General features: G+C 38.3%; 1 protein-coding gene across 1 annotated transcript; it reads left to right on the plus strand.

Annotated features, from left to right (window-relative positions):
• The first annotated feature begins 897 nt into the window (after positions 1–897).
• KIF11 (kinesin family member 11) lies at positions 898–17,016 on the plus strand. Its single transcript, XM_062619400.1, has 22 exons — positions 898–1,078; positions 3,584–3,716; positions 3,844–3,941; positions 4,025–4,103; positions 4,440–4,625; positions 4,718–4,842; positions 6,062–6,152; positions 6,439–6,681; positions 6,797–6,892; positions 7,530–7,618; positions 8,147–8,234; positions 8,983–9,171; positions 10,265–10,472; positions 10,725–10,897; positions 11,214–11,336; positions 11,990–12,148; positions 12,534–12,673; positions 13,309–13,588; positions 14,634–14,856; positions 15,105–15,256; positions 15,559–15,675; positions 16,440–17,016. The coding sequence occupies exons 1-22, from the start codon at positions 987–989 to the stop codon at positions 16,560–16,562; spliced, it is 3,207 nt and encodes a 1,068-aa protein (XP_062475384.1). The 5' UTR covers positions 898–986; the 3' UTR covers positions 16,563–17,016.
• Positions 17,017–18,808: the final 1,792 nt, after the last annotated feature.

Consider the following 18,808-nt stretch of genomic DNA (forward strand, 5'->3'; position numbering starts at 1 on the left):
TTTCAAAATAAAAGACTGATGTGCATGCACGGTGCTTTATTTTGAACCTTTAGCAATTTATTTTAATCCTAATGTAGGACTTTCCCACTTAACTGAGTAGGCAACATCAACCTGTGAACATGCTGAAAGGTGTTACGTGTAGAATTCATTGTGACATTGCTGAATTGCTCTGGAGACAAGCTCGGGGAGCCCTGCTGTGAATTGTGAACGCTGCGCCCCGATGGCTAAATAGAAAGGTAATCCTTTGTTAAAGCAGGCAAAGTAATGCTTCCACTCCACGAACACTGTCTCGGTGGTGGTTCCTGATTTTGAACGTGACGTTTAAAGGAAACGTGGCCTAACTGGAGAGCCAGTGAGGACAGAAGGATGGGTAGCCAGTGGGCTTGGCCTGTGAGGGAAGGTTACCTGGACGATGCGCATCTTGAAGAACGGTAACGCTGGTGAGAAATTTGGGTGCTCTTAAATCCACGGATGTGGAGCGGCAGCTGCCAAGGAGGCCGCGCGTTTCCCGGCTGCTCTCTCGTGAGCGCCCGCAGTAGCGGTGCCAAGAAATAACTTCGAGGTGGACATCAGGTGAAACATCACGGCGGGGCGGGCTGCGAGCTCGGCAGCACCAGGACTTAAGGAGCCAGGTCAAATCCGCATTCCTCTGCCGTGACCGGGGCGCCGCTCCCCACCCCGCTCGGTCACGTGGTGACAACGGACCGGGAACTACAGCTCCCAGCATGCAGCGCGCTCACGACGGGGCAAGTGCGTGCGTTACCACCAGGATTTAAAAATTGGTCCCATGGTGCCCCGCGCGCTCCCGCTGATTGGCTGGGCCGGGGGGAGGTGCGTGGTTCGAAGTAACCGGCAGAGCGCGCGCCCCAGCCGAAGTGCGGTAGCGGTTGAGGCGGGTGGTTGGCAGCATCCCCAGCGGTCCCGGTGAATCGCCCTCAGCGCTTCGCATCGCTTTCCCCCCGCCACGCTTGGCGCCGAGGCCTGCCATGGCTTCTTTCGGCTTCCAGGGAGGCGGCAGCAGCAGCAGCTCTAAGAAGGAGGAAAAGGGCAAGAACATCCAAGTGGTGGTGCGGTGCAGGTAGGCGCGGCGGCCCCCTGACCCGGGCGAGCGTTGAGGACCTGCCAGCAGCACGGGTAAACGGGCAGCCGGGGAGGTCCCTCCGGAACCTCGGCCTGGAGCGTACGCTGCGCAGCCTCTCGGGGGACCCGCTGTGCTCGGCGGGCCGAGGCCGTCTTCCTGTGAGGGGCTGTAGGGGTGCCGCGCTGCCTGCGGCCCTGACTCCTGCTGCTCAGTGGCCCCTAAGAGAGCTGCGGGATGTAGTTTTGACGTGACTTGCTCACTGATACTGGATCTTAAAGGTTCTTAAAAGTATTGCTTGTTAAAACTGTAATGCTGATAATTGCTTAAGAACAGTGCTCAAAATACTTTTGGAATTTTTTCCTTTTGTGTGTGTGGTTTGTTTAGGGTTGGGGGGGGCGGGGAGTGGTAAAGGGTTTGTTTTCCTCTTTTTTGAGCCAGAGCTGCAGATGTTGGCTTATTGTTGTTAATGCCTTTTGCAATTATCTTCACGCTTGGACTTTCTATTTTTACAGATGCACAATGATAATAGAAATTAAAAGCGATTTTATCTTATTTTTTAAATACTACTAAAAAGCTGCTGAAACCAGTGCTATAGAATGGGTGAAAGTGTTGATGTGAATCATTGCAGTTGCAAAAGAAAAATAACGTTATTGAAGCAACTGAGTGTGAAATGCTGTCAGGAGTGATCATTTTCTTTTTCATCTGATTAGTCAGTTCTTCTGGAATAGCCTCACTAAGTATCAGTGCATATTTGAACTAAATACAGTGTATTTTAATTAAATATAATGCTCAATATATCAGTAGCATCAGGATTGTCCTTGGTATAGTGTTTTACTTTTGTTGCAACTTGTAGACTGTGTCAACATTCAGTTCTTAACCCTTAAGAACTTTCTAACTCGCCTTTGCTCTTGCCTGTTGTACAGCTTTTCTTTTTTAATAGAGCTTCAGTGTGTTTGCACTAGTACATGTTCCTCCCACTTTGCCTTTTTGGTTTCTTTCCTTCACCAGTCAGGTTCTCTTTACCTTACAAATTGGTAGATAGAGGCAATTCTATTAATTTTATTTCAGATTTGCTTCTAAAACCTTATGTGTCAGAGCTTTTCAATAATACAATCATAGAATGGTTAGGTTTGGAAAGGATCTTAGGAACATAGAGTTCAAAGCCCCCTGCCGTGAGCAGGGACACCTCCCACTAAACCATGTTGCCTAAGGCTCTGTCCAGCCCAGCTAGAACACTGCCAAGGATGAAGCATTCGCAGCTCCCTTGGGCAACCCCAGTGCCTCGCAACCCTCACAGTAAAGATCTTCTTAGAATCATAGAATAGTTAGGGTTGGAAACCCCTGCCATGGGCAGGGACACCTTACACTAAATCATATCACCCAAGGCCTCGTCCAGCCTGTTCTTGAACACTGCCTTATAGCCCCCCTTCAGTTACTGGAAGGTTGCTATGAGGTCTCCATGCAGCCTTCTCTTCTCCAGGCTGAACAGCCCCAACTTTCTCAGCCTGTGTTCATAAGGGAGGTGCTCCAGTCCCTGATCATCCTGCTGGTCATGCTCCTTTTGATGCAGGTTGTGGTTTAGCATATCGTTAAGATGCCTGCATTTGTTTCACTGATGTATATAATTATAGAGCAGAATATATTCATTGTTCAGTCTCCTGTAAATTTAAAAGTCACAAACCAAAGCTGTAACTTGGCCCTGTGAGTGTGTTTTTAGTGATCATCTGTTGCCACCAGTCTTGCAGTAAAGTGTCTAATGGTAAGTCTAAAATCTAACACTTTGGCCTCAGTGCTATGTTGGGGAAGAAATGTTAGCCACAAGAGTCAGGAAACTCGAGATGCTGTGCAATTGTGGTATTTTTATTTTTTTTTAACATTATTATTTAAAGAAACAGTATCTGAAGTGCCTCTACTGTCAAAATATTTTAAAGGTTACTAAGGTTCTGGTATTGCTTACTGTTCTACAATTAGCAGGCCCTATTGATATTTCTGGTGCTTTGAAGTATTGTCATCAGTGTGAGATGCAGGCTTCATTGCTTGTGTAAATGAAAAAGGAAATTTTAAAATGTAATTAATTGAATTTGCTACTGCCTTAACTTTCATGTGCAACTTTTGCCTTTTTTGAAGGCTCTTGTTTATACAACTATTTGGTATGTTTGATCTTCTACCACTCCTGCAATTGAACAACATTTTCTAGTGGAAGTTAGCTGTGTAGGCATGTAAATGATCTTAAAAGTATTTATGGACTTGTTGAAAAATATATATGTAAACAAACTAAAAGCTGTAGATTCTTGAGTTGTTCCACAGTGGGTGGAAGAGAAGCAAGGTCTGGAAACTGCCCAATTGCAGCAGTTTTTCCTTAATTATTAAACAAATTAAGTTAAAAGCTTTATGTCCCTTTTACTCAATTACACTATTCTGGATCTTTAAACTGGGTGACATTACTGCATTGTCAGTTTATGTTCTTGTTAGCAATCTATATTCTTAACTCCTGTCTTTTAGGCCTTTTAATGCTTCAGAACGTAAAGCAGGCTCCTATCCTGTTGTAGACTGTGATCAAGCAAGAAAGGAAGTTAGTGTCCGCACTGGAGGAGTGACAGATAAGACATCAAGAAAGACTTACACATTTGATATGGTAACTGCTTGTCAAGTTGGGGACTTGTAGAAACAAGTCGATACATTTCTCTGTTATGGTCTGATTACTGTGTGATGCTCTACATTACTGTAAAGATAAATGGGATGGGTTTTCTTTGTCTCAATAGATTTTTGGAGCTCAGGCAAAGCAAATTGATGTATACCGGAGTGTTGTGTGTCCCATTTTGGATGAAGTTATTATGGGCTACAACTGTACAGTGTTTGCGTAAGTAAGCCAATAATAATTATAAAGAAATTTTCTTTTAATTTTAGTTTATTGATTACACTTTAACTTTTTTATTCTCACAGTTATGGCCAAACTGGTACCGGTAAGACCTTCACAATGGAAGGAGAACGGTCACCCAATGAGGAATATACTTGGGAAGAGGTATATTTTCGTTCCTGAGACTTCTCTTCTTTATACATTAGTTCAAATATTAGAAACTATAGAATGATAAGGAAAACCAGAAATTGATGCCTTTCAAATCCTGAAGTTGACTTTCCTGAAATATTTGTAAATTAATAAATGGTCTCATTCATTTATATGAGAATCAAACCTTTACATTTTTAATGCATGTATGCAAGTCTTGGTGATCATTATATGGAAGATTATCTTTGTCCAAGGCATTTTTGCTTATAACAAATTGTGACTATTTAGCTGTAATTCCACCCCCACCCTCAAATCTCTCTCAGTCCATTTATGTATTAAATATTTAACTTACAGGATCCACTGGCAGGTATAATACCCCGTACGTTGCATCAAATATTCGAAAAACTGACGGAGAATGGTTCTGAATTTTCTGTGAAAGTCTCTCTTTTGGAAATCTATAATGAGGAGCTTTTTGATCTTCTGAATCCTACTCCTGATGTCGGAGAAAGACTGCAGATGTTTGATGATCCTCGAAACAAGGTTAGTGCTGTCTTCCAAAATTTGTTATCGTAAAGCTTTCAGGATTGTTGAGTTTGAGAGATGTATAATAAGCTTGTATTATTTTCTGACAGCGGGGTGTAATTATTAAAGGCTTGGAAGAAATAACTGTACACAACAAAAATGAAGTCTACCAAATCCTGGAAAGGGGTGCAGCAAAAAGAACTACTGCAGCCACTTACATGAATGCATATTCCAGGTACAAATCCTCACAGTTTCAGAAACTTTTTGCTCTTGTTTTATTAAACAGGATCTTGCTGAAGGAGTAAATGATGTTGAAGCTAGTGCAGACCTGGCATGATCTTGAGATTCTGTATCACAGTTTAGATTGTCAAATGTGCATCAGAAAGCCATATTTACAATTTCCTTATCACATCCTGTAGGGCAATTCTAATAGGTGTGTGAAGGGGCATTATAAAATCTGAATGCTTCTCATCTTAAAAATAGGCAAGCTATTTCTCTCTGCGTGATTCTCTACACATGCTTCCTGTTGTTCACAGTTTGCATGCTTTGTTATGAATATGTCCCATGTTAATATGCAGTAGGCAGTAGCCCTGGCATTCCACCTAACTCTAGCTGAGATATAAGTAGCAGAATGTTCTTAATCTGGCATCTAGAATATTGAAATTTAATTAAACCTCAAAGTTAACTTTTTCAAGGCTTTCTATGCCTATGGAAACCAAAAGAACTCTGACATACTCGTAAGTGATATACATTGTATGTTGTATCATGCAATTAATTTTCTCTGCAGTAGATACTGTACATCTTCAAAAAGAATGCTGTAGTCCGCTCAAAGTTTGGAAGATACTCAGCTGGTATACCTGTATTGCAGAGATGGGTTGACTTTGTTTTAGCTGTTATAGGTAGCTGGGTTTGTTTGTTTTTTGTTTTGTTTTTTTTTTGCCAATCCTGTTTACTAAATAAAAACTTGTTGACAGCATTTGGGACTCTTGCACCACAATTCTGGAAGTTGGACGTAAGATTGAAGAGGGTAATGTAGCAATGCAGGCTACTTAATATGATTGCAGTTCATTCAGAATCTAGTAGAGACATCTTGGTCAAAAATATCATCGTGTATTACTAATTTGTCATTCTTAAACTGCAGATGTGATAGCTATGTCACTGAACAAATAGTCATCCAGTGTTGTAATAAGCAAGGAACACCCTGCCCAAGTCATCATTTTATTTTAAAATAAGCTGAGCACATCTGTGTACTAGTGCAGGGGAATGGGTATTTGGTTACCACAGATTAGAACACAGAACTAATTAAATCTGAAATTACAGGGAATTTAGATAACTTATTCTGCCTGAACTGGTTTTATGCGTGGTCAAACTGGTCTAATTTCATGTTTGTGTCTTTCTATATGTCAGCTTCTTATTGTAAAAGCATATTAAAGGAAAACTGAATTCTTTTATAGCCGGTCCCACTCTGTATTTTCTATTACCATCCACATGAAAGAAACAACAATAGATGGAGAAGAACTTGTTAAAATTGGAAAGCTAAACTTGGTAAGAATTTGAACTAAATGTTGTTGATGACATTCTTAAAATAATCAACTAGAATAATCTGACCTCATTCCTTTGATCTAAGGTGGGCTATGGTCTGTTTTCCAATAAGGGGGAAAAATCATTTTCTATAATAAGATATGGACTAGTCACTTTGAAAAACATTAGTCCCATTTGACATCCTTCACAACTCATAAGCTGGTTTGTGTGTTGCATTCTGTAACACTGTGGGGTGAGCATTCTTCAGGGTCATTTGAGACAGAAGGATGTCTTTCCTCTTGTCTTTCAGGTTGATCTTGCAGGAAGTGAAAACATTGGTCGATCTGGGGCAGTTGACAAAAGAGCTCGTGAAGCTGGAAATATCAACCAGTCTCTCCTGACTCTAGGAAGAGTTATTACTGCTCTAGTAGAAAGAGCCCCACATATTCCATACAGGGAATCTAAACTCACAAGAATCCTCCAAGATTCTCTTGGAGGACGAACAAAAACATCAATAATTGCCACAGTTTCTCCTGCATCTGTAAATCTTGAGGTAAATATAAGCCTGAAAATCCATTTCTAAAATAGATATTATAGTTCGCTAATGCTACAAAAATATTGGTGAACTCCTCATCTTGATATACTGTTACTACATCTGTTTATCACAGGAAACCCTGAGTACGCTAGAATATGCCCACAGAGCAAAGAATATAATGAACAAGCCTGAAGTTAATCAGAAGCTAACAAAAAAAGCTCTTATTAAGGTAAGCTACACATGTATCTCAAGCTACAGGTTAGGTTTGATTCTGTTAACATAGATTTTGCTGTGGAGGAATAATAGCGTTGTGGAGAAGCTGTAACTAGTAGTGGTGCTTTTCTGAGGTAATTTTAATCACTGAACTCCTGTTTTCAAACTGGTGTAGCATTAGTTACTTTGCATACACCGAAACTGTTGCAAAGAGTAAAACTGGATAGAGAGGGCTATTACTACTAGCCATGACTCTTGTGTATGGATTATCTATTTACAAGTCAGCGGAGAGCCAGTAAATGGCACTGGATATTTATTTGTGGGCTTACTGTATTAGCAGCTTCATTCCCTACAGAATGCCTGAATTAAAGTGAAATTGTCATTAAATATGAATATAAAGTAGTTGACTACTAAAGAAGCAAGGATTCTTATTGTAGGCTGTTGTATGTGACCAGGTATGATTGAAGTGGGATGTTTCAATGTCTAAATCTATCCAGTGTTATGAATTTAAATGGTGCTATACTGAATTTATTTGTAACAGAAGTACTTATGCAAAACAGCCACACAGCATTCTTTGTAAAGTATCTTTTAAGATAAATCTTGAAAGCAAAGTAGGAATTCAGACATTTACAAGTGATTGTTCCTTTATGCAGGAATACACTGAAGAGATTGAGCGTCTGAGGCGAGACCTTGCTGCTGCACGAGAAAAAAATGGAGTCTATATTTCTCTTGAAAATTATGAGTATGTCTGTAAAATTTCTATAAAATCTCTAACAACAAATCTCGGATACCGGTACCTATTGTTATACAAATACGCTTTTGGATCTACTTTCACACCAGAAAATTGAAGATAGTAAGGAGAATTTAGCCAGCTGGTTTCTTAGAAATTAGTTATTATACAGATAAAATCCTTAGTGCAAGCCTACTCTTTAGGCTTCTATTTGTTGCACATATTTTATATGTGCAACTTCCAGTAAGCATAGCTGTGATGCAGCTTTACCCCATGGAGCCATTCTTTCAGTGGAAGCTCATATAGAAGAGTAAACTAGACATAATTTACTTCACTTTGTAAGATGGCTAGTTCACACAGAAAACTTACAATGGAAAATCATTTCAAATCCTTTTTGCATTAGGTAAAAATTACCTGCTTTTCATACAGAAGTTAGCAATACATTTTGAAGTTGCTAAATATGTATTATAAAAACCAGTAGATAATCTTGAAATCAGCTTACTTGACTAATTTGTTTATTTGTTTTAATCCTTGCTTGAGAGCCCTTAATGGAAAGCTAACAGTTCAGGAAGAACAAATTGCAGAGTATATTGACAAAATCAGTGTCATGGAGGAAGAAGTGAAAAGAGTAAGTGACATTTCTCAACTGTGGATTAAATCTGCCAAAAAAGGAAAGAAACCTTTTGGGGAACGAAGAAAAAGGTTGGAGCAAAGAACTTCCTGAAAAGTTTTTGTTCTTAAAGTCCTCTAAATAATCAAGAGTGGAAGCTTCCTAATTCTTTATGTTAGGAAGTTGAAGTATCAAATGCTAGTCGCAGGATGCAATATTTTTATTTAAAAAAAAAACAAAACAACGCTCTTTTAATGTCTAGCACTTTAATTTGCTCGGTTGGGTTTTTGGCAAAATATCTGCCTGTAAAAATGGTATCTCGATGGGTATTTGCTTAAGAGCAAAGAATAAGGGAGAGAGGAGAAGGTGATGAGTTCCCACTAACAAATTACACAGAAAATGAGAGCTTTCTCTTTAAAAGAAATGCAGCTGTTAATTTGCTGAAATACATAACTACTCTGTGTAATCAGCTTTACTAACTCTCTTCATTCTATCTTAGGTTTGGTTAGTGGGATTTATTTTTTTTTTTCTCTTACTGTGTTGTAACAACTGCTTGGTATTGTGTTTTGAGTGGGGAAGCAAGGGATTATTACAATGAATATGGTGTTGGTTTGTGCTATCTGTTGTCTAAGGCCTCTGAGCCTTATAGCTGAAACTACATTGCTGGATGAGATTTGCCTTCTGGTATTTTGGTGTAATTTGAGAGATAGTTCTGTTGACCTTACAAAACGAGTGTTTCCCTATTGATTTTTGTCTTCTGCTTTAGATCACTGAATTATTCACAGTTAATAAAAATGAGCTCGAACAATGTAAAACAGATCTGCAAATCAAGGAGAAAGAACTGGAAGAAACCCAGAAAGATCTGCAAGAAACAAAGATTCATCTGGCTGAAGAAGAATATGTGGTTTCAGTTTTGGAAAACACTGAACAAAAACTTCATGGCACAGCTAGCAAGGTTGTCACAGTTTGCACCTAACTGTAACAGTAGCTTCCTATGTTTGGGAGATTCGTAGGCTGTTCAAGGAAATAATTTTTGCTAAATCATGATGAGAAAGTGACAAAACCTGAGTTTAAGATAGGACAAGTAGGATTAGCTCTCTCTATAAATTATATTATGATGAAAAGCTACTTTAGATTGCAGGACTTTGTGGTAATATTGACAGTTGACTGCTAAACACACTGGTTGGTCTGGAGCTAATCTTTCCTTCAGGCCAGGTTGTCATGAGAGTTCCAGTGCTTTGCACTATCTATGTCACGAGCTGTTTTGTGTAAGTAGCTTGCTTTACTAGGAACTTATGGCTGGCCCTACAAAAGAGTGAGTTATATATAATCGGGGTAGAAAAACAGCAAAAAGCTTTGCAGAGATGTGTGCAGTAATTTACACTCAATAATGGAAACTGTTGTTTTGTTATGCCTGTATTTTAGGGTATCTACGTTTTGATGTTTGTAGATTGCTTGTAATTATCAAAACAGACTTGATGTGGGGAGAGAATGTCCTGCTATTTAAACTGCAAAGTGATAAAACTTTGTATCTTTAGTCAACATGAAAATATCTTTCTACTCCGACTCCTGTAAGGATGGGAGGGGATGCATAGTGTTTTTCATGTGGGTTGTGAGTGTGTAAGAGAAATAGGTACAGAAGTCATTTATGCTGACTATAAAACCAAGAAGCCACTATGTGTTCAAATTCTCAATTATTTATCACAGAATAGTACTGGAAGCCTCTTGCTTGAGTACTATTAAGGAATATATTTACTGTCAAATCTTTCAGAAAAAGTTGAAGTGGTGAGGATTTTTTTTTACTATTCTGGGATAAATGGTATCTTAAAGGGCATACTTAGTATTTAAGAAGCTGTTAATGCTTTAATTTCAAAGAACAAATGGCCTTTACAGGTAACTTCCTTCTGTGTTCTAAGACTACGAATGACGTAACACCAGGATTTAGAAAGGAAATACCTGTCTTTGTAGGGAAATAACTTCTCCTTTAACTTTCTTATATAATATATACTTCTTGTTTAAAGACTGACCAAAATAACTTGAAATTGTAGTTACTTAGTACAGTTCAAGAAACTACAGAAGATGTATCTGGCCTCCATGCAAAACTGGACCGTAAGAAGGTTGTTGATCAACACAATGCTATCGTCCAAAATACATTTGCAGGACAAATGAATGATTTGTTCAACAAAATACAAGATTTAGTTACTGAAAACAGTTTGAAGCAGCAACAGATGTTGACATCTTACACAAATTTTATAGGTAAGTGCAGTATCTGTATCACTGAGTTTTTGCAACAATAGTCCCAAAGACCATTTCCTAAAATAGATCTGTTTTAGTAAGTGGAAGAGGCTTTATTTTAAGCAATGTAATGATAACAGTTGCATTAGTAATGTAGATTAACAGCCTTTCTGTGCTGTAAGAGTCAATAAGGTGATGAGCAATAAAAGGAATTTCTATCCTATGGTGGAGCTTATAAAAAATACTTGTAACACTTCTTGATTTCTTTTGTAGGTAACCTCCTGTCTACCAGTTCTTCAGCAGCTAATAGTCTTGCATCAGTTGTATCGGCATCTTTTGCCTCTGTTAAAGAATTGGTGTCTACTGAAGTTTCTCACGTGTCCAAAAAAATAATACAACATGAGAATCTGTCGCTTGATTGTAAAGCTGAGCTGCTGAGATTAATTGTTAGTAAATATACATACTCATATATTACTTAAATAGATTAAACTGTTCTCAGTCAAAAGGGGTTCTGTAAATATTGTATAGGGTTTTTTTCTCATGTCCTCTGCCTGTCTCTGCTTCAGTTCTTGGCCATGATTATGTCCTTCCCCATTTCCCCTTGCATGTCACCCCCACAAGCTCTAATGTACTTGTACAGCAAATGCTGTCATAGCAGAGTACATGGATATGTATATGAATAGCTTCTTACAAATGTAGATGAAGGAACAGTCATATCATGCTTTACTTTTTTTTGTTTTTCCTTCCCCCTGCTGCTCCTAGGAGGAACATACATCTGGATTAGGAAGAGCATTAAATAGCTTGACACCAATGTTAGAATTTGTCTTGGGGCTAAACTGTCAGTTTCAGAATAACATGAAGAAATACTCTGTTGTGGTTGACAAGGTAATGTATATATGTTATCTCTTTTCTTGTCCTCTTATTTTATTTAATTTACAGATAACACTTAGTGGTTTTTCTGCAGCGTGTCGGAGTGTTTCCAGTTCTGGTCTGGCTTTTGTCATTTTATCCTGTCCCATGAGTCCTGCCTTTTACCTCTTTCTTTCAGGCTTCTTTTCCACTTCTACATGTGGTGTATTTGTTTATTACCTATATTGGCAGAACTGCTCATCTAAATGCCACCTAAGAATGGTAACATGGATGCCTAAAACTATATGTAACAAATACCTTTAATATAGTCTCTCCTGTGTTTTAGAAGTCTAAAATAACCAACTCAGAAAAGTTTTAACTCTTATAACCCAATCTCTTCAACAAATAGTGCATGGCTTACCCGCTCTTGCTTCTTGTTCTTGTCTTAACAAGTACCTTGTCTGTGTCTTCCTATTTTTTTCTATCTCACATGCCAAATTTTGTGTTTGGAAAAGCCCATACCAAGTTCCAGTATGTCACTTCAGATTGTTCTAAGTGTTACTTTCTACCTTTTATGCGCAATACTTTATTAGTGCCTTTAACAATTTCTGTATAAACTATGCTAGGGAAAAGTATCCAGTTCCCACCAACAGACAAATATCTAACTTTAATAAAACCTTCTTTCAAAGATGGAGGGTCATAAAAAGGAAATTGATACCTTCTTTGAAGATCTTTCTCTCACTTTGAAAGAATTACGGGAAGAAACAGCCAGTGTTTTTGTTCAGCTTCAGAATGATTGTGAGAATTTAAAAGAAGAAGTGGAAATGACGAGGTTGGCACATACAAAGGTATCCTTGGAGTTAAAAGAAATTCTAACACCAAATGTGATTGCTTGTTTTGATTTTAAACTCGTTATAGCAGTAAACTGTTGTACTTGTTTCAGGAGAACTGTTAGGATAGTAAGTTGGTGATCTAACTCTTTTCAGCCTTTGATGGGCTGCTTTAAGAAGCTTGTATAGGAAGGTAACAAAAAAAACATACCATTGCTCTAAGCATGTCCAGTGTACATGTTTACATGTATTTCCAAAAGCAAAGTGTCTGTATCTTCTCTACAAAAATTGTAAAACAACAAAGCTTTTTATTTGCTGCATTTTTAATAAAGGCATTCAAGTACCTTTTAAGAATGTTGAAAAGTACAGAATAACAGTGAAATGTCTGACACTTTTTCATTAGAATGCAGCTCAATTGATGTTCTTACTGCAAAGCCAGCTTGACGTTTTTGCTCAGGAGACTCAGAAGAACTTAACTAATGTACTTGCAAAAAATGGAAGCTTGAAGACCACCATCTCCATTGTACAAGAAAATGTTCACCTGTAAGGAGCAGATTACTTCTTATGTATACTGATGTGAGATAAAACTATGTATGAAGAGGACTGCAAAATTAGATGCTCTTCATATCTATATGCTTATAAACTCTTCCGGACAAGACCTCTATGTTAGACCTGAGTTCTGCCACAGAATATAGATCATAGTTCACCTTTCCCCAGAGTAAAAGGTAGCCCTACAAGGCTTTTCCTGAAACTTGTCTCTTGAGTATATTGCAGATAAGAGACCGTGGTTTGGGGAGCAATATGCTAATGAGCTGCCCTTGGTATGGCTGGGATCCAGAACTCTGTACCATAAAGGGTTAGCTTGAAGTATAATAGTGCATCTATTACAGCATGCTTCATTCAGTTTCAGGCTGAGTAACTAAGGCCTTGCTGAAATTGTTTTTAGTTTGTGGTTGGGTTTTCTGGGTTTTTGGGTGGGCTTTTCTTAGGGGATTTAACAAACCTACTGCTCAAAGTGCTGCAATTTGTAAATCTGCTAAATAGAGCAACAACACTATAATTAACTGGTTTGATAGAGCTGTGCTACTTCACTGCTGCTGGTCTCAAATATTTCTAAATATAGAAAGTACTAAAATCCACCTTTCAAAATCTCTGAACTCTTACAAACGTTGTTGCAGGAAAACTACAGACCTTGTCAGCAGTGCAACTTCCAATCACAGCAAATTTATTGCATCTCTGGATAATTTCTCTCAAGACCTCAGGACCATAAATGCTGAAAACAAGATGATGCTGGAAAAATCCACTGACTACTGTTGTCAGCTTCTCACCAATCTCAAAAATGTGTCTCAGGATACTGATAAATGGGGTGAATTTACGACTGCTCAGATAGTCGACCTTACCAATCAGCAGCTATTGCCCTTCAGTGATGAGAACCAGCAACTTGAGTGTTTACAAAAGGTACATATAGTCATTTGTAGCCTAATACAACATTCTGGGAAAAAACTTCTATAGTAGAATTTGTAGGGGGAATGTTTTCACTTATAGGCAGAAAGAAAATGGCAGTGGTGTTTTTTTGGTCACAGCAGATTTATGTTAGTTGGTTTAAATAGGTGCAATTAGAGAAATCAAAAGCTTAACTTAAGACTTTGAACTTAAAATGCAAATAACTTCATAAAATGGTGTTTTGATTAATCCATGTAGCTAACTTCTGCTTGTAATTTGGGAGAGTTTTTACATCTTTTTGGTAGTGCACATCTCTTAATTCTAAAGCTTTATCTACCAATAGTGTCCCTGGAAGATTTGCACAGTTATCAAATACAGATTGTATTCTGGAGGATGCAAATGATTTTATTAGTCAGATGGATTAACATTATGGCGGAAAGCATTCCTTTTAAGTATTTACTAGTTCTGGCCTCTTATCTGAGAGTTTTTCTCTCTTTTTTTTTTAATTTCCATCACAAACTTCACTTACTCTACCTGATTGTTCTAATGGGTACTGAAATAGGCAAATCCAACTTTTTGCTAACTTTCAGAAAGAAAAGCTTGCTTGTTAAAAGTATTTGCAGTCTCAAGACACTCCTGTATCCGTTACACCTACAGAACACTTCAGGCATTTCATTCCAGTGGGAACAGCTGAAAATATGTTTTCCCTTACAAATGCATAAAGCTTCTAGTGCTTGTAGGATTTTCAGTTTCACTTGAATATCCTAATCCTGTGCAGGGTTGTGCATAGAAGCATGAGAAATCTGATCTGAACCAAATGGCATCATCTTTATTCTTATGAGTAGCTCTCTAAAATGATCATACTTTCTAAGAAACTGAATCTCTTCTGAAGATAGTTCTCAAAATGAGTGTGTAAAACTAGCACTGAAACCTCTCAGTTTGAGGTCTCAGTTGTTTTCGTTTCAAGTCATGTCTTTAATCGTGTACCACATCTTAGAAAAGAGGCCATAACTTTACTGTTAACTTGGTATTACTAGTTGTGCTTTTGACTTGTTTGCAGAAAAATGAAGACAGCTGTGATACAGCCATAGCTGAAATTGACGACTGCATTGGTAGACAAAAAGCTGCTGACGAGAAGGTACTGAATGGCTTTCTGGAGCAGATAAAGGTTGACCAAGAAATACTTCTGAAGGAGAAGCTGGCACTTTATGAGGAAGCAGAGCGTGGACTGACTCAGGTTAATGATTTCCTGCAAGAGGATCTTAAAGTGGATGTTCCAACAGGTATTTAAAGTAGGTTGGGGACAGGATGGTCTTACAGAAAGCAATTTGAGTTGCAGAATTTGTAAGAGAAGGCCAATGGGAACATACTATTGTTAGCAGCCTGACACCTTTTTTAAGGTGCATGCAAAGAATGATGACTGAACAAAGCATGACTTTGTTAAGTTAATGTAAAATTGAGGAGCTGTAATTAAAGCAAATGTGGAAAGTGTTTAATAGTGCCTTTCATTAGTGTACAATCTTCATTAAAGGGGCAACTCCACAGAGAAAAGACTACATCTATCCAGTCACACTTGTGAGAACAGAACCCCGGGAACTTCTGCTGGAGCAATTAAGGCAAAGACAACTAAAGCTTGATGCTGTCCTGGACAGTGTGACAGAGGTGGAGGATAATGTAGATCAGGTATGTGTGTGAAGGGTAAATGAAGCTCTTCAGTGAGTATTTCACATCTTTAGGATTTTTTTCATGCTGTTGTGGAGAGTTGACTTTGAACCCCAGAGCTGTTGCAGCACTTGTATTTTGCAGGGTACTTGGAGCTACATGTGCTGAGCTTTTTGACAAAAGCAGCATCTTGAAAAATATGGGAAACATTAATAATTTAGAGACTTTCATTTCAGTTTTTCAAAAACGGAAGTGCCGTGACTTTAATAGGTCTGATCATGCTTAGTACATTAAATACACTTTTCTGAAAACTTCTGCTTTAGGACCTGTTGGAAGAAGAGGAAGGGTTGCAAGAAGCAAGTGAAAGCCTTGCTAGTGACAAATCCTTAGTGGATGCAAACATGTGCTGCCAAGCAAATGGTGGCATTCCCTTTTTCCAGGTAACTTCTACAGATACTCCAAACAGCTGTATTTAAGAATTCTATTTAAGAATGAAGGAAAATTATCGTTCCATAATAGTGTTGTAATCTAAAGTCACCTACTATAATTTAGTGTACTCTAACAACGTCTCTAAATCCTGTAGAGTATGCTTTGTTAAACTTGAGATGAAATAACAGATTCTGGTAACAGTTAACACCAGATAAAATAATGCAAGTTTCTGGCAAGCTGGACAGACAGTACTGAGCTGCTCAGCAGACAATCCTGCATGAAAAACACTGTCATAATTTACTAGATATACACACGTGTGTTAATAGAAAAGTTGAAATTAGATGTGGAGCGTTTTCTTAAAGGCCAGACAGAAATGCTGGCTTTCTTGCTTCTTCACTGGGTTTTGAGGGTGGTAGTGATTTAGTTTGTTTTTTTTTTGGGGTGGTAGTGTTTGTTTGGCAGGTTGTGGTTTTCTTTTGTTTTTACCTTCTTTCCTTTTGAGCCTCTTACTTTACCATTGTAACTGTCTATAGCCCTCCTATGTTTGCTTGGGGTGTGTGTGGCGTGTTTACTTGTCTTGGATCCCTTAAAAGAACCTGCTGAACTTCCAGATGTCTACAATACATCTCTTCAGTAAATCTAATATTAGGGATATTTTTCAGGAGTTTTACTAACTTGTTTTCTCAGAACACTATGTAATGCAATGTACATGAATAAGTAGTCCTTAGGGTTTTCTTGTGTTCTCTTAACATTGGACATTTTGTTTAAATCCCAGCGCAAAAGGAGTCACAGAAAGGATAAAGAGAACAGATCTGCAGCTGCAGTGGAGAGCAAGGTAGAAGATACGACAGAACAGTTTCTTCCCAAATTTAAGCCTCCTTTAAGATCACTGAACTAAGATATACCCACTGCAGATCCCTCTTTTGAAATACTTAATTCTCTACTGAGCCATAACTTTGGTTATTCTCGGTCTCTGTATATAGTGATATATTGATGCAAAGTTGGATCAAAAGATTGACCTGTCAGATGTCCTGCTTTTGTCCCATTTTTATATGCTATAGCTTACAAAGTATTAACAGACTTTTTTTAAAAAACAGGGAAAAGAAATGTGGTGCTGTATGTTAAATAGACTTTTATGTTCTCAAGTAAGGTATCCTTTTCTCAGATTTGAAACAGTAGAAAGGGATGAGGTAAAATGCTTTGTCAGCATTACCAGCTACCATTTTATATTTTGATTAACTGTAAATAGTGTTTTGGTTTTGTACCTGCTTTCTAGTTTGATTCCTGTTTTTATGAAGTAGCTGATTTTGCCTGGGATACCTCAAATAAATCATTGATACATGGAAAACAAATGTCATAAACGCCTTCCTCAGAATAAAACAAGCTTACATGACTTTCATTTTATATTACCATGTTTAATTTAGCGAAAACATTAGCATCTATGTCATACATCGTGCGCTGTCAAGGATGGTTCTTTCCTCTGTTTCATAATGGACAATAGCTCTGTTTCAGTGCTTTTTCAGTATATGGAAGTCTCACTGCTAGGTTTGGGGTTTTTTAATTTTCATTTATTTTGAACCCCACTGTTATTATTTTCATCTTAACCCGCAGCTGTGATGGTTGCCTTGCATATGATGTCAACCACAGCTTATGTATTGTAAACTGGCAGGATTTCTTTTAAGAATTGGATGCTTACAAGAATACATGCAAACTTGGTTACAAATGCAGCTCCTATGTTGTGTAACAGTTTCCAGTAATTGACAGTAACGTCTGACCAGCTGTTCTCATTCTGCTTACCTGAGGATTTGAAAAAGCTTCAAGCTACTGTGTACTAAAAAAAATGCAAATAGGATAATGATGGGAGTGGGGAGAGACACTGGATGGCAGACTTAATTTATATTTGGCAACTAAGAATAGTGCTTCAATTTGATTTAGGAGACTGTAAATTTTTCCATATCTAGCTTGCAGGCTTAGGTTGATGTTTCTTTATGTGGGTGGTCTGTGTGTCTATTTGAGCAGGTATGTCAACCAGCTAGACACTTTGGACACCATGCAGATGCTGCACTGCAGTCCTGTGCTGTCTGAATCTTGCAAATTTAAGAATCAGTTCAAGGGCATACTCCAAGGATTATTTAGAGTATGACCTTGTACTAATTCTCCAAACTGCAGCATGAGATAGACCATTCATCAGTCTGATGCACCCTCATACCTCCTACTATTGTTTCTTTTGCCTCTGTGGATGAAGTTGATTGTTTTTTCTTAACAGCCTGATACAAGGAGGGGAAAGCATTCATTTCCTTTCAAACTAATAAGAAACACAGAATTTTTGGGGGGTCAGGTATGGTATCTTGGCAAGTAGTTTATATAACAAGTCCTTCTGTCATCGCAAGGGATGTGAAACACTGGAAGCTGTCTTCTTCAGAGATTGTTTGGTATATTGTCAAATTCTGGCACCAGAAATTTAACAGACCTAAGAACTCTCCAGGGCCTAGGATACATTTTCTTCACCACATACTTTTGAACACTAGCTATTGCTATGATCTTCCAAGATGCTTCAAGAAATCATTTGGGTAACTAAAATTTAACCAGAAATGTTGATCCCACAGTTATATTGAAGGGCCTAAGCCAAATAGGAGAGGCTTGTCATCCTTTTATCCTGCTACTCCATTTTCCCTATGGGCTTTCACAGAATCAGTATGAATAAACTGGAACAGCCAGTAACCCCGGAGAGTCATACCCATAAAATCATGCCAGAATTTGTGCTTCCTAGCTTTATCATCTTTAAGACTGTCTCCTCTACCCTAGCTGTTTGGTTTCCTCTGGTACAGGCACAAGTTGTTTTCCTGATAACTTGGAGACTTAACAGCTGTGTGAATTTAATGGCCTGCTTGCATACTTTCTCTTTTTTTCTAAATACCCCTCAGAGTCATGTTTTCTTTCTTTTGCAATACTGGCAAAAAAAAAAAAGGCAGATCGTTGTTTCACTGGCTATGGTGTCCAGAGGTCACACCAGCAGGAAGAATAGAATGAAAAATCCGGATGCAGAACTTGTCTCAGCTCTGTGTCTCTTCGCCCACTAGATGGCTCTAACATTAAAGCATTAGCCCACGGCTCAAGTACTGGCCTTTAATTGTGACTTAGAAA

Source organism: Pezoporus occidentalis, unplaced genomic scaffold (genome assembly GCF_034315485.1).
Source record: "Pezoporus occidentalis ecotype Australia unplaced genomic scaffold, CSIRO_AGI_Poc_V1 ctg210, whole genome shotgun sequence".
Classification (NCBI taxonomy): domain Eukaryota; kingdom Metazoa; phylum Chordata; class Aves; order Psittaciformes; family Psittacidae; genus Pezoporus; species Pezoporus occidentalis.